Source organism: Oryx dammah, unplaced genomic scaffold (genome assembly GCF_014754425.2).
Source record: "Oryx dammah isolate SB20612 unplaced genomic scaffold, SCBI_Odam_1.1 HiC_scaffold_26, whole genome shotgun sequence".
Classification (NCBI taxonomy): domain Eukaryota; kingdom Metazoa; phylum Chordata; class Mammalia; order Artiodactyla; family Bovidae; genus Oryx; species Oryx dammah.
Window position 1 is genome coordinate 21,908,385 of NW_024070210.1, and position 16,448 is coordinate 21,924,832.

General features: G+C 40.2%; 1 protein-coding gene across 1 annotated transcript in view; it reads right to left on the reverse strand.

Annotated features, from left to right (window-relative positions):
- EXD2 (exonuclease 3'-5' domain containing 2) overlaps positions 1–16,448 on the reverse strand; it is a 59,991-nt gene that overhangs the window by 15,642 nt on the left and 27,901 nt on the right. The window contains exons 3-4 of the mRNA XM_040226212.1: positions 7,398–7,654; positions 437–563 (exon numbers count right to left, since the gene is read on the reverse strand). Of these exons, the coding sequence (XP_040082146.1) occupies positions 437–563; positions 7,398–7,654 (384 nt within the window). The remainder of the gene's footprint in view (positions 1–436; positions 564–7,397; positions 7,655–16,448) is intronic.

A 16,448-nucleotide genomic window follows, 5' to 3' on the forward strand; every position in this document is an offset into this window, starting at 1 on the left:
GTGATATATGCATGCAATTTTACAATAGAATGATAATTACCAGAAAAAAAACGGAATTGGTTGCCTCTGAAAAGAAGGAAGAGCAATTAAGAATGAGGGAGGAAGGCAGGAGAACTACTTGCTGTTCCTTATAATAAGTCTTACAACACTGTTTTTCTAAAGTATGCATTTTTATTCGTGATAAAAATTTTACATTTTTCTGAAATCCCTGGCATATAGTAAATGCTCCAAAAAAAAAAAAAAATAGAACAGGGAGTCTTACCATTTTATTCAAGTGGCATGTACATTATTATAGAGCATTTATCTTGAGTATCATCAAGGAGGCTATTTTAAGGCATCTCCACGCAATATATATCATTTTGAGGCTTAGAGTTTTTAATTATACTTTACAAGCAATGACTCTTCCACTCTTCAACTACTCTGATAAGAGAAGTACCTGGTCCTCAGAAAGATTCTCAGCATCCCAGTTGCTGCAGCGAAGCAGAAGGGACTTGTCAAGAGGAAAGTTCAAAACAGTCTCAGAGAGTGATTTCAGGCTAAGCCCATTAGAGAGCAAATTGTTTCTACAATAAATAAATAAAATCATGTGTCAAAAATGGGCAAGGGACAAGAACAGGACAATCAAAAAAAGGCACATAAATGGCCAATAAACAAATGACAGATACTCAATCTCACTACATCAAATAAAACAAAAAGTATATACAATTTTAACCTCTATCAGATTATGAAGATCTTTAAAAAACAACTACATCTAGTATTGTGGAACATGAAGAATTAAATTACAGTCTATTCTAAAATTTGTGAGCTGAACATCTGTTCAATCTTTATGAAAAAGTTTGTCAATAAATGTTGTTTGTTGTTCAGTTGCTAAGTCGTGTCCAACTCTTTGTGACTCCATGAATTGCAGCATGCCAGGCTTCCCTATCCTTCACCATCTCCCAGAGTTTGCTCAAACTCATGTGCATTGAGTCAGTGATCATATCCAACCATCTCATTCTCTGTCTCCTTCTCCTGCCTTCAATCTTTCCCAGCATCAGGGTCTTTTCCAGTGAGTCAGCTCTTCCCATCAGGTGGCCTAAGTATTGGAGCTTCACCTTCAGCATCAGTCTTGCCAATAACATTCAGGGTTGATTTTCTTTAGGATTGACTGGTTTGATCTCCTTGCTGTCCAAGGAACTCTCAAGAGTCTTCTCCAGCACCACAGTTTGAAAGCATCAATTCTTCAGCACTCAGCCTTCTTTATGGTCCAGCTCTTACATCTATACATGACTACTGGTAAAACCATAGGTTTGACAGTACAGATCTTTGTCAGCAAAGTGATGTCTCTGCTTTTCAATATGCTGTCTAGGTTTGTCATAAACCTAGGAATGTCTAGGTTTCCCCATTCTTCCAAGGAGCAAGCAATCTTTTAATTTCATGGTTGCACCCATCATCCACAGTGATTTTGGAGCTCAGGAAAATAAAGCATGTCACTCTTTCTATTTTCCCCTCATCTATTTGCCATGAAGTGATAAAACCAGATGCCATGATCTTTGTTTTTTGAATGCTGAGTTTTAAGCCAGCTTTTTCACTCTCCTCCTTTTACCTTCATCAAGAGGCTCTTAAGTTCCTCTTCACTTTCTGCCATTAGGGTGGTATCATCTGCATATCTGAGGTTGATATTTCTCCCAGGAACCTTGACTCCAGCTTGTGATTCATCCAGCCCAGCATTTCACATGATGTAGTCTGCATATAAATTAAATAAGCAGGGTGACAATATACAGTCTTGACTCCTTTCCCAATTTTGAACCAGCCTGTTGCTCCATGTCCAGTTCTAACTGTCACTTCTTGACCTGCATACAGATTTCTCAGGAGGCCGGTAAGGTGGTCTGGTATTCCCATCTCTTTAAGGATTTTCCACAGTTTGTTGTGATCCACACAGTCAAGGCTTTTTCAGCTATCAAAATTTTGAACAGGAATATTCTGTGATTTGATAATTCTACTTCTAGTAAATTATCCTCAGGCAAATGTACATAAAACAATCTTCATTACAGCACTATTTACAGTAGCAAAGAACTGGAAATAATCTAACAACCCTCAATAGAAGACTAGTTAAATATCCATGCAATTAGCTGTTAAAAATAAGGATGTGGATCTATATTGATGTGAAAAGATATCCATGACATATTAGCGAAGTAAAAAGCGATTATAAAAGAAAACATATGTTATGAACTCTTTGTATTAATATATATACAGTACACAATAAATGTGTGTATGTGACTCTAGGTATGTGAGAGAGAAGAAGCACAAAGAGTTAAGTAGAAAAATATTAATCAAATGTTAGTGATGCTATCTCTAGGTGTAGGGTTTGGGGTGATCAGAAATCCTTACATTTTTTATATCTGAATTGGCTACTGTTTGTGCACTACTTTTCAAATTTGAAAAATATGATAAGGCTATCTTCACTGAGGGAGTGAAGATACCATAAAATCAAATAATCCTCTACTCTTTTAACACTTTCTAATTAAAATAGCTGCAGGGAGGTGAAAAAAATTAACTTAGCCAAAGATTGGAGAGTTCAAATAAAGGTTAATGTAAAATTAAGAATATATCAGTCCAACAATAAAAAGAACAAATCAGTCTACCCAAGTGAGGCTGACTTCCTGGTTACCAGGTGAGAGCTTAGAAGTTTTAGAGGAAGCTAGGAGATGAGGTTCCTGTCAGTGTTAGATACACAGGACTCCCTCAGTTACTCTGAAAAATGAAATCATTGTAATGATAAAGAAAAGGAAGTCTTTCCTTACAAAAACAAGCAGTAACTTGATGGATTTCATCACCCCCAAACGGCAGCACTGACTAAAAAGTTAAAAAAAAAAAAAGTCCAGATATACTTATGTGAAATATATAAGGTCAGGGTCCAATTGATGGAAATGAATACTTTGGGGTAAACAAAGTACTTTCTCTTTAAAATCTTTTCATGTTTTCCTTTATAATAGTAATTATAAAAGAAATGAATGCTTATTGTTAAAAATGCAGACAACAGAGAAGAGTAATCCTCCACCCCCTCACTTCCACTCCTCAAGAATAATGACCCTTATGAGTTATGCTGTGGCCCTTCCAGACACTTTCTACAGATAAGCAAAGAGGTGGCTAGATGGAGGAGCAGATATAGTTTTTTCGGAAACTTGCTCTATCACTTAATGCATCGGGGACCTCCTTCCATGACAGTAAATACTTACTTTATCCTTTTTTATTTATTTTTTAAATTTTACTTCCAGCTGCATGGATCTTGGTTGCTGCGCACGGGCTTTCTCAGGGGCTGCCCTCTAGCAGCAGTGTGCAGGCTTCGAACTGCAGCGGCTCCTCTTGTTGGGGAGCACAGGCTCTATGCACGTGGGCATCAGCAGTTGTGGGCTACAGGCTTAGTTCCTCTGTGGCATGCGGGATCTTCCAGGACCAGGGATTGAACCTGGGTTCCCTGCATTGGCAGGCAGATTCCTGCCACTGGACCACCAGGAAAATCCTTATTTCAATCTTTTTAACATCTATCCAATTTATCAAGCCTTGGTATTTTGTAATTTTTGAAATCATTACCCTCATTGAAAGACAGCACTTGGTTTTTATTAATTCAATTCCATTTAGGTCATCAATCTTTTTTTTTAAATGTCATATTTGGGCAAGCTTCACATTTTTTGAGGATGAATTAAAAACAAGAGGCCATCTTTGCCACTTCAAAGTTTCACTAGGAAACATTCCAGAATCATACACAAGTTTCAATAATTGCCTGGAAAATCCTATGGATGGAGGAGCCTGGTAGGCTGCAGTCCACAGGGTGTGAAGAGTTGGACACGACTGAGCGACTTCACTTTTGCTTTTCACTTTCATGCACTGGAGAAGGCAATGGCAACCCACTCCAGTGTTCCTGCCTGGAGAATCCCAGGGACGGGGAGCCTGGTGGGCTGCCGTCTGTGGGGTCGCACAGAGTCAGACACGACTGAAGTGACTTAGCAGCAGCAACATATAATAAAAATAGAGAGAGCATGAAGAAAAGAGAACAGCGTTACCAAGAAAATTTTTGTTCCTTTCCAAAGTCAAATGAAAGTATCAATCTCTTACAGCCAACATCAGGGACAACCTATAGCTAAAAGTGTTAAGTATAATGTCAAATTTCTTCTACTATAATGTCAAAAATTTTAAATTTTACTACTAAAGTATTCAATAATAAAATAAAGAATGTTTAAAATTAGATTTCATTAAAAATTAAAAAGCTGAATGCTTCGTTCTTATATCTAGGAAAGTTTACAGTAATATTCCACTTTGGCCACCTTTTTGTTTTGACACTTGGCCATTCTGCACTTAGCCGTGTAAGCCAGGGCACCTATAACTTCTATACACTCACAGTGCATGGGGGTGTGCTCAGTTGCTCAGTCGTGTCTGACCCTTTTGCGACCCCATGGACTGCAGCCCTCCAGGCTCCTCTGTCCATGGGATTTTTCAGGCAAGAATACCTGGAGTGGGTTGCCATTTCCTTCTCCAGGGGACCTTCCTGACCCAGGGATTGAACCCGGGTCTTCTGCATTGCAGGCAGTTTCTTTACCGCTGAGCCATCAGGGAAGCCCATATACTCACAAAGAGGGCTGTAATTGGATAGAAAGTGATCTGGAAGGACAAATCAATCAAATGATCATGGTGCTGAAGGTAGTAGTAATGATGAGGATGATGGCTGAAATTTACACAGCACTCTGACTATATGTCAAACACTATTTCTAAGTTCTTTACATAGTTTAACCCATTCAATCCTCACACCAATCCTATGAGATGGGAATATTGTTATTTCTACTTTTTACAGACAAGGGAACTGAGAAACAGTGGGGCTCAGGAACTTGCCAAAGGTAACACAGCTGTTAAGAGGAAGATGGGGACTCCCACCCACATAATCCGCTCCAGAGTCAATTCCTGGCCACTATACACACGTCCTCTAATAGCAGTAACTGGGCACTATGGTGATCCAAGAACAAAAGAGCAGATAAAACTAAGGAGGGTCTTGGAAAGCAGGAATGGAAAAATCAGACCCTTATTGCCTTTCCCTTCCCCATGAGGTAATTATTAATGGAGCAGTATAACCTGTCTTCCCTCCTACCCCATAGGGAGGAGGTATTTGCCTTACTCTTCCCCAACCCAGCATACATGCCTCATCCAATTGGCAAATGACCCGCAAGACACCTATCCCACTCCTTGTACCCTGGGTATAAAAGTGGATTAAGGATCCCCGTTCAACGTCAGTTCCCTTGAGCTGGTCCACTAATAGCGTCTCCCAGTCTAATAAACTTTATTTCCTCTCATTCTGTCTCATGTTTGGAAATTCTTTTCCAACCCACACCCGGACCATGACAGGCACCTCTGGGAAGCCAGTGCTAGGGGGAGGAAGGCCTGATGGAAAGTGGCTTTTGCTAGTAAACTCCAAATACTTTTACTGAGCTAAAAAATTTATATAGTAAATATTTTAATATATTACTAGAAAAAATTGACACTTTATGAGTTTTATTTACTAAGCCAAAATAGAATTTCATTTAATACTAAAAAATTATGATAAACATAGATTTTAATCAGGCTTTCTCTTGATTTATCAAATCAGCCAAACTTTTAGTATCAGTGTCATGGAGAAAGTCAGGGATAAAGGCTGTTTCAGTTCACACTATTAAAACGTGGACCACAAATATACATGAAAACATAGCTTTAAAAAAAGGTAGAATTTCCCTAATAATAGAATGCCAACGGAAAGGACAATCTCTTCCTCTCAGTGAAGCATTAGGTTTCATTATTTTTGGCCTAAAGCATGGTTTGTACATTCAAATGTTTTTCAGGATGAGTCAGGGGTTACAGCAGGAGAGGTGGGGACTCTGGCAAATTGAAGAGGACAGCGCTACCCGCCAACTGTTACCACCCAGAACTGACTTCATGTAGTCAAATCACCTAAGAGAAGCTAGAAATACAGATTTTTACATTAAATCTTCTGGACTTATACTAAAATTCCCCCAAATATCATCAGTTCAGTTCAGTTCAGTTCAGTCACTCAGTCGTGTCCGACTCTTTGCGACCCCATGAATCGCAGCACGCCAGGCCTCCCTGTCCATCACCAACTCCAGGAGTTCACTCAAACTCACATCCATCGAGTCAGTGATGCCATCCAGCCATCTCATCCTCGGTTGTCCCCTTCTCCTCCTGCCCCCAATCCCTCCCAGCATCAGAGTCTTTTCCAATGAGTCAACTCTTTGCATGAGGTAGCCAAAGTACTGGAGCTTCAGCTTTAGCATCATTCCTTCCAAAGTAATCCCAGGGTTGATCTCCTTCAGAATGGACTGGTTGGATCTCCTTGCAGTCCAAGGGACTCTCAAAAGTCTTCTCCAACACCACAAAAGCATCAATTCTTTGGCACTCAGCTTTCTTCACAGTCCAACTCTCACATCCATACATGACCACTGGAAAAACCATAGCCTTGACTAGATGGACCTTTGTTGGCAAAGTAATGTCTCTGCTTTTGAATATGCTATCTAGGTTGGTCATAACTTTCCTTCCAAGGAGTAAGCGTCTTTTAATTTCATGGCTGCAATCACTATCTGCAGTGATTTTGGAGCCCCCAAAAATGAAGTCTGACACTGTTTCCACTGTTTCCCCATCTATTTCCCATGAAGTGATGGGACCAGATGCCATGATCTTCGTTTTCTGAATGTTGTGCTTTAAGCCAACTTTTTCACTCTCCTCTTTCACTTTCATCAGTAGGCTTTTTAGTTCCTCTTCACTTTCTGCCATCAGAGTGGTGTCATCTGCACATCTGAGGTCAGATGACACCACCAGGCCAAAAAAAAAAAAAATCTGCAACTCTAATTTGCCCAAGGAGTTCATCAGTTTACAACCTGTAGCTTATAGAGACATCTTATTAATGTTTCACTAAAAAGACCAGTTCTAGGTAGCTAAAGTTTTCTCAGAAGGTGGAAAATTTCCTCACAAATTCAATAGGCATCTCGGATGCCTCTAAGCTTCTAAAGTATTTTAGAGGCTTCATTATTGAATCTCAGTAAAAGGCAATGGCACCCCACTCCAGTACTCTTGCCTGGAAAATCCCATGGACGGAGGAGCCTGGTAGGCTGCAGTCCATGGGGTCACTAAGAGTCGGACATGACTGAGCGACTTCACTTTCACTTTTCACTTTCATGCATTGGAGAAGGAAATGGCAACCCACTCCAGTGTTCTTGCCTGGAGAATCCCAAGGACGGGGGAGCCTGGTGGGCTGCCATCTCTGGGGTCACACAGAGTGGGACATGACTGAAGTGACTTAGCAGCAGTAGCAGCAACCTACAACTTTTGCTAAAATATTCGCCCCACAGCTACAGGAATCCAAGTGTTCATACAAACCATACCTCTGCCTCATGGCTAGGTATCGCAGGTCCAGGCACCCCTTAACGATGAGGCCATAATCCTGCAGAAGCTTGCTGGCATCTTCTGAACACCCTACTCCGACTTTTAAAATTGTGCCGTCTGCCAAAATGTCCAGTAATGTTTTTGGTAGTGTTTTTCCTCCACAGATCAGCTTGGGCAAGCGAACCAAGACACAGAAGCCACTTGGAGAGGCCATCTGAAGGAGTGACAGAGGACTGGCTTTGCCTTCCGAATTCACCTGCAACAGAGGAAAACAGGGCCACAGCTCACACTCCAGAACAGCACCAAGAACAACGTGACACTGTGACAAAAATGTCTGAGAGGTACTCCCTTGACTTCCCAAAGAGAAGAGCTGACCAGTTTGGCTCAAACCTAAGGATGAGCCTTTGCTAACAAATGCAATGGACTCCGAATCAACAGCCTAAACAGGTTACTGAGGGCCCAAATATGAGCCTGAAATATGAGCAGGCCATAAATAGTGACCAGCTGACCTGGAGGAGCACTGGGACACACACACTGGCAGAGTCATGTGAGACACATTGGTTTTAAAAAGCTAAGGAAATGAGTGCCAAATGCGAATACATTCTTCATTTTCTAGACTCTCTAATGTGCATGCTTATAAACTGACTCATTTATAGGGCATCACTGGCTGTAGGTCTGATTTTCACAAAGAGGCAGGAAATACAAAACTAACAATAAGTGGGTACCTGCCAATATAATAAATCTTTGTAGCACAAAGTGCTTTCTCAGCATTTTATGTTCATAAGCTGTTCATAAAAATGTATACTGAGCATAAGTTAGGATTCTTATATCTTAAGAGATGAAAATAACTTTACATATTAACTGGTTTAGTTTTAATCTTTTTTGAAGTAATAGATAAATTGGAGAAAATGCTTACAGCTAAGGAAATTATTCCTAGAAAAATTTACATACAAACTTCACATTAATTCAAGGTCCCCTAAAGCTATCCACGGAAGCCAAGTTAAGCATTCAGTAAATTTCAATCCTTCTCATTTTTCAGGAGAAGAAATGTAAGGGCTACAAATGAAGTAAATTGCCTAAACGTGGAGAAATTGGGGCAAAGTCAGAACTGGAACCTGAATTTCCCAATCTGTAGAATGTAGAAGAAATAGTCTAGACCAGGAATCATAAAATTAGGAGGGACTGCATCTTCAACTTCTACTTCTATGCTAAGTAAAACCATGGTTTGACTCACAAAAGCTTTAGGAGTTCCCTTCTCAGGCACTGCTTTATCAGTGAGGGCTATTCCATATCCTCAAATGAAAGCAGGTCAGTTTGATCCCCAATATGTCTGTTTCTGGGGGCTCAGCCAAAGCCTAAAAGATCCAGAAGAAATTAAACTACTGGTTCCTGTTCTAAAATATTCACCTGGATGTGGCCAAATCACTTTTTTAATTAGTACATAATTCCCTCAATATATAATATCAGGTTTCTCCAAGAAAAAGTAGAAAATCTCCACTTCTAATATTTAGCACTGCTGCTGCTGCTGCTAAGTCGCTTTAGTTGTGTCCGACACTGTGCGACCCCAGAGACGGCAGCCCACCAGGCTCCCCTGTCCCTGGGATTCTCCAGGCAAGAACACTGGAGTGGGTTGCCATTTCCTTCTCCAATGCATGAAAGTGAAAAGTGAAAGTTAAGTCGTTCAGTCGTGTCTGACTGCTAGCGACCCCATGGACTGCAGCCTACCAGGCTCCTCTGTCCATGGGATTTGCTAGGCAAGAGTACTGGAGTGGGTTGCCATTGCCTTCTCCGTTAGTACTGCTAATTTGATATAATACTCACTGCTAATTCCTAAGGCCAGGGATCTTTGAAAACCTTTTCAATCAAGTTCCACTGTCTAAAATACATTAAATAAACAGATAGATAAGTTATCTTTTTAGTACTGTTTCTGGATTGTGCTTAAGATCTACTGAATGATAATTAAGGTTTTTCCACTAGGAATCCAAATGTTTATGATTTCAATAGGTACCCAATTTATACTGAATGTATAATTGGAAGAATAATGCTTCTAGCAGAATCAATTGGACATAAATAATAAGCTATCTAGTTTTAATTTCTTATATTTCATCCTCTGCCAACATCTTTTTCCCGACATCACTTACTACCCATGGTAAACAATAAAATTTTTGGTTTACCAATGCTATATTTAATAGGAAAAAAAAACATATTTTAATTTTGTTAGTCTTATGCAATCCAGTGGTCACTGTCTTTTTTCTTCTTTTTAGATTAGTCAACTCATAAAAAATATTTGGGACATACACAATAAATACACACATGCATTTTAAATCGTATAAATGTGGTACTATACTAACGATATAGATGTTATTAAATACACACAAGAGAAAAATTTTAAATAGATGATGCCATCAATCATTGTAAACAAAATTTCTAACACTTTATCTATATGTCAGTGATTCACTTAGAGAGAATTGGTTTAGAGATTATGGAAAAGTCTATGATTCTTTAAATGACCCCACGATGGCAGCAGGGAGCAAAGAAAAATCTGAAACCGTATCTATAGGCTGAAACAAAGTTAACTAGCAGTAAAGAATCTGCCTACAATACAGGAGCCGCAGGTTCAATAACTGGGTTGGGAAGATCCTCTGGAGAAGGGCATGGCAACCCACTCCGGTATTCTTGCCTGAAGAATCCAGGGACAGAAGAGCCTGCTGGGCTACAGTCCATAGGGTCGCAAAGAGGACACGACTGAAGCGACTTAGCGTGCATACACACTGAGCACCGCCTCTGTGGAGTTAATGAATCAGTTAAATTAGACCATGGCTTTGAGACAGGAATGAGCTTGTCCATTTGGGCAACAGAATGAAGGCCCAATGAGGCTGGAAAGTAGTAAGAAAGAGGATGGAAAGAGAATAGGAGACAAAATGAGAGATGCTGAGAGAGGCGAAAGAATGTGAGTCAGTAAGAACACATAATTAAGACACCTTAGTTTTATAAAATGCAGTGGAGGCTTTTAGGCAGGGAACTGAGGTGATGAGGTGTGCATTTTTAAAAGATCACTTTGCTACCTCTATGGAGAAGGGATCGTAGGTATATAAGAGTCCAAGTAGGGAGGCCAGTCAGGAGGCATTGCAAAGGTGCAGTTCATCGCTCAGTTGTGTCTGACTCTCTGCGACCCCATGAATCGCAGCATGCCAGGCCTCCCTGTCCATCACCAACTCCCGGAGTTCACTCAGACTCACATCCATCGAGTCAGTGATGCCATCCAGCCATCTCATCCTCGGTTGTCCCCTTCTTCTCCTGCCCCCAATCCCTCCCAGCATCAGAGTCTTTTCCAATGAGTCACCTCTTCGCATGAGGTGGCCAAAGTAGTAGAGCTTCAGCTTTAGCATCATTCCTTCCAAAGAAATCCCAGGGCTGATCTCCTTCAGAATGGACTGGTTGGATCTCCTTGCAGTCCAAGGGACTCTCAAGAGTCTTCTCCAACACCACAGTTCAAAAGCATCAATTCTTCGGCGCTCAGCCTTCTTCACAGTCCAACTCACATCCATACATGACCACAGGAAAAACCATAGCCTTGACTAGATGGACCTTAGTCGGCAAAGTAATGTCTGCTTTTCAATATGCTGTCTAGGTTGCTCATAACTTTTCTTCCAAGGAGTAAGCGTCTTTTAATTTCATGGCTGCAGTCACCATCTGCAGTGATTTTGGAGCCCCTAAAAATAAAGTCTGACACTGTTTCCACTGTTTCCCCATCTATTTCCCATGAAGTGATGGGACCAGATGCCATGATCTTCGTTTTCTGAATGTTGTGCTTTAAGCCAACTTTTTCACTCTCCTCTTTCACTTCCATCAAGAGGCTTTTTTAGTTCCTCTTCACTTTCTGCCATAAGAGTGGTGTCATCTGCATATCTGAGGTGATTGATATTTCTCCCGGCAATCTTGATTCCAGCTTGTGTTTCTTCCAGCCCAGCATTTCTCATGATGTACTCTGCAGATAAGTTAAATAAGCAGGGTGACAATATACAGCCTTGACATACTCCTTTTCCTATTTGGAACCAGTCTGTTGTTCCATGTCCAGTTCGAACTGTTGCTTCCTGACCTGCATATAGATTTCTCAAGAGGCAGGTCAGGTGGTCTGGTATTCCCATCTCTCTCAGAATTTTCCACAGTTTATTGTGATCCACACAGTCAAAGGCTTTGGCTTAGTCAAGAAAGCAGAAATAGGTCTTTTTCTGGAATTCTCCTGCTTTTTCCATGATCCAGCAGATGTTGGCAATTTGATCTCTGGTTCCTCTGCCTTTTCTAAAACCAGCTTGAACCTCTGGAAGTTCACGGTTCACGTATTGCTGAAGTCTGGCTTGGAGAATTTTAAGCATTACTTCACTGCACGTGAGATGAGTGCAATTGTGCGGTAGTTTGAGCATTCTTTGGCATTGCCTTTCTTTGGGACTGGAATGAAAACTGATCTTTTCCAGTCCTGTGGCCACTGCTGAGTTTTCCAAATTTGCTGGCATATTGTGGGCAGCACTTTCACAGCATCATCTTTCAGGATTGAAATAGCTCAACTGGAATTCCATCACCTCCACTAGCTTTGTTTGTAGTGATGCTTTCTAAGGCCCACTTGACTTCACATTCCAGGATGTCTGGCTCTAGATGAGTGATCACAGCATCGTGATTATCTGGGTCGTGAAGATCTTTTTTGTACAGTTCTTCCGTGTATTCTTGCCACCTCTTCTTAATATCTTCTGCTTCTGTTAGGTCCATACCATTTCTGTCCTTTATCGAGCCCATCTTTGCATGAAATGTTCCCTTGGTATCTCTAATTTTCTTGAAGAGATCTCTAGTCTTTCCCATTCTGTTCTTTTCCTCTATTTCTTTGCATTGATCGCTGAAGAAGGCTTTCTTATCTCTTCTTGCTATTCTTTGGAACTCGGCATTCAGATGCTTATATCTTTCTTTTTCTCCTTTGTTTTTCGCCTCTCTTCTTTGCACAGCTATTTGTAAGGCCTCCCCAGACAGCCATTTTGCTTTTTTGCATTTCTTTTCCATGGGGATGGTCTTGATCCCTGTCTCCTGTACAATGTCACGAACCTCATTCCATAGTTCATCAGGCACTCTATCTATCAGATCTAGGCTCTTAAATCTATTTCTCACTTCCACTGTATAATCATAAGGGATTTGATTTAGGTCATACCTGAATGGTCTAGCGGTTTTCCTTACTTTCTTCAATTTAAGTCTGAATTTGGTAATAAGGAGTTCATGATCTGAGCCACAGTCAGCTCCTGTCTTGTTTTTGTTGACTGTATAGAGCTTCTCCATCTTTGGCTGCAAAGAATATAATCAATCTGATTTCGGTGTTGAACATCTGGTGATGTCCATGTGTAGAGTCTTCTCTTGTGTTGTTGTAAGTGGGTGTTTGCTATGACCAGTGCATTTTCTTGGAAAAACTCTATTAGTCTTTGCCCTGCTTCATTCTGCACTCCAAGGCCAAATTTGCCTGTTACTCCAGGTGTTTCTTGACTTCCTACTTTTGCATTCCAGTCCCCTATAATGAAAAGGACATCTTTTTTGGGTGTTAGTTCTAAAAGGTCTTGTAGGTCTTCATAGAACCGTTCAACTTCAGCTTCTTTAGCATTACTGTTTGGGGCATAGACTTGGATTACTGTGATATTGAATGGTTTGCCTTGGAAACGAACAGAGATCATTCTGTCATTTTTGAGATTGCATCCAAGTACTGCATTTCGGACTCTTTTGTTGACCACGATGGCTACTCCATTTCTTCTGAGGGATTCCTTCCTGCAGTAGTAGATATAATGGTCATCTGAGTTAAATTCACCCATTCCAGTCCATTTTAGTTCGCTGATTCCCAGAATGTTGACGTTCACTCTTGCCATCTCTTGTTTGACCATTTCCAATGTGCCTTGATTCATGGACCTGACATTCCAAATTCCTATGCAATATTGCTCTTTACAGCATCGGACCTTGCTTCTATCACCAGTCACCTCCACAGCTGGGTATTGTTTTTGCTTTGGTTCCATCCCTTCATTCTTTCTGGAGTTATTTCTCCACTGACCTCCAGTAGCGTGTTGGGCACCTACTGACCTGGGGAGTTCCTCTTTCAGTATCTTATCATTTTGCCTTTTCATACTGTTCATGGGTTCTCAAAGGTGCAGATAAGAAATACTTGAGGCTTGGACTAGGAAGGAAATAGAGGAGATGTAAAGATGTAGACGATGCAAAATCTATTTCATAGCTAGCATAGGTAATACTTCCTAAATGGAAGGGAAGGGTTAATAGTAAGGAAAAGGGAGATGACTTCAGGCAAGCCTGAAGCCTAGGCCTGCAGAGGGATGCTCTTGGGAAAATGACCTTCACTTCATTCAGTCTTTATTACACTAATTATTTGCATCTGTTAAGCAAGGTTGTCTATAGCCAGAGACTCCAGAAAAAATCAGGCAGGAGTCAGGGGTCAGAAAGATATTTAACATCTCCATCCCCTGCCTCCAGGAGAAAGGCAATAATAGCTTCTAAAGCATGGAAGAATCCTCATTTTGTACAGGATTTATCCAGAGTTGCACATCACCATGGGTAACTCGGGGGAATCTGGAAACACATACCTCTATCTGGGAGAATGCTGTGTTATTTCCTGCTTTCTATAACTGCTTCTTTGAATTTCCATATATTTTGCCAATAAAGAAACTTAACATTCTATAACTGCCTGTTTGTGTCTGACTTTCAATCATATCACTTCTGTTAGACAACCTGAAAGGGGGAGGATGTCTCTCTGATTTTAATCTTAAAGGTGGAGAAGACTGGGGATAATACAAGTGTGGGAAGAAAACTCAAGAGCTCTGTTAGGAACATATTAAGTCTGAGATGACTATTAGACATTCAAGGGAGGATTCAAGTAGATAGATGGATATAAAGAGCTGGAGTTCTAATTTTTAAAGTCTTCAGCTTATCATGACATTTAAAGCCACAAAATTCCATGAGATCCCTTAGAAAAAGAATATAGAGGACACAAGTTAGAGATGCTGACCCACAGATATGTTTAATATTATTTTTTTGGTCTCCACATTTTAAAAACAGTGTCAGCACTTTTAAATTAGTGGAGCTCACATTTTTTAAAATCTATTATGTTAAGTTTCTTTTTAAAGAACTGGACAATCTGGCAACACTTGGCTTGAACTGCACAGCAGCTTCTTCATTTACATAAAGCACAAATTCTGTAATTCACCATAATGTCTTCTCAATACTGAAGCCAACTGTCATTTCCCATTTATCATTGTAGCTGTAAACCACTGTTTCTCCAATACAGAGAAATGTTTCTCAGTCCATGTCCCTATCAAAACTAGGAAAATGGAAAATAGATCATAGACCTTGTGTTTAAAGAAAAAAGGAAGGGAACATATTTCTTTATGAAATTGAAAACTATTCCTATGCCTTCAAAAGTGCAAAACAATCACTCTGCATCATTCACTGACATTTCCTATCTGGACCTTGTAGGCATCTGAGTTTGAACTGGGGTGGGTACAGAAGAGACCAAGCATAAGTCATCTCAATTTTTAGATATGAGGTAGAAGGGGGATCAGAAAAGGAAAAAGAAGAAGACCAGGGGCTTTCCTGGTGGCTTAGTGGTAAAGAATCCGCCTGCCAATGCAGGAGACATGGGTTCGATCCCTAGTCCAGGAAGATCCCACATGTCTTGCAGCAGCTAAGCCCGTGAACTATTAAGCCTGTGCTCTGAAGCCTGGAAGCTGCAACTACTGAGCCCATGTGCCTCAATTATTGGAGAAGGAAATGGCAACCCACTCCAGTGTTCTTGCCTGGAGAATTCCAGGGACGGGGGAGCCTGGTGGGCTGCCATCTCTGGGGTCGCACAGAGTCGGACATGACTGAAACGACTTAGCAGCAGCAGCATGCACTCTGGAGCCCGTGCTCCGCAGCAGGAGAAGCCACCGCAATGAGAAGCCCTACACGGCAGCTAGAGAAAACCCTCGCAGCAGCAAAGACTCAGCATAGCCAAAAATAAAAATAAATTAAACTAATTTTTTTTTTAAAAAAAGAGCAAAGACCAGTAAGATAGGAAATAGGAGAGTGTGATGGCATGAAAGCTAGAGAGAATGTCTCGTGCAGGAATTACACAGATGCTCTGGAGAGCTAGCATAACATAAGTCCAAATAAGTGTCCACTGGATTGGAAAACAAGAAAGCCATCAACTTCATCACTTTCAGTGCATCACTTTCAGATGTCAGATTAGAGTAGGTTGAAGAATAGATGAAGAATAGCAAATTATACTCAGGCAAGTAGAAGAAAAGAAATAATGAAGAGCACAAATTGGTGTAATAGAACACAAATAAACAATAAAGACCAACAACGCCAGAGCTGATTTTTTGAAAAGATTAACAACATTGATAAACACATGGAAGGAGTAATCAAGAAAAAAGAGAGAAGCAAATAAGCAATGTCAAAAATGAAAAAGAAGCCATCCTTACATATCCATCTGATAGGGAAAAAAAATTGTTAGAGGATATTATAAACAAGTATATGTCTGTAATTTAAAATTTTAAAAAAAGACAGATTTAGATGAAAAATACAATTTATCAAAACAGACATGAAGAAATAGGAAATATGAATAGCCTCCAAACTATCTTAATATTGTATTCATAATTCAGAAACCTCCCTTAAAAGAAAATTCCAGATGGTTTCACCAGTAGATTTTAATCAAACATTTAAGGAAAAAAGAATTGACAATCTTACACAAACTTTTCCAGCGAACACAAAAATAATGAACAGCCCTAACCTATTGTATGAAGCCAGCCTCATACTTTAATCAAAATCTGACAAGGAAAAAAAAAAATCTGACAAGGTCATTTCTAGAAAGTAGAATTATAAGCCAGTATCACTCATGAATATAGATTTTTTAAAAAAAAAACACTAGCAAAATGAAGTCAGCAATGTATAAGGAGAATAAGACATCATGACCAAGTTGGGTTTATTCCAGGAATTTAAAAATTAATGTATTTCATCACAACAACAGACTAACAGAG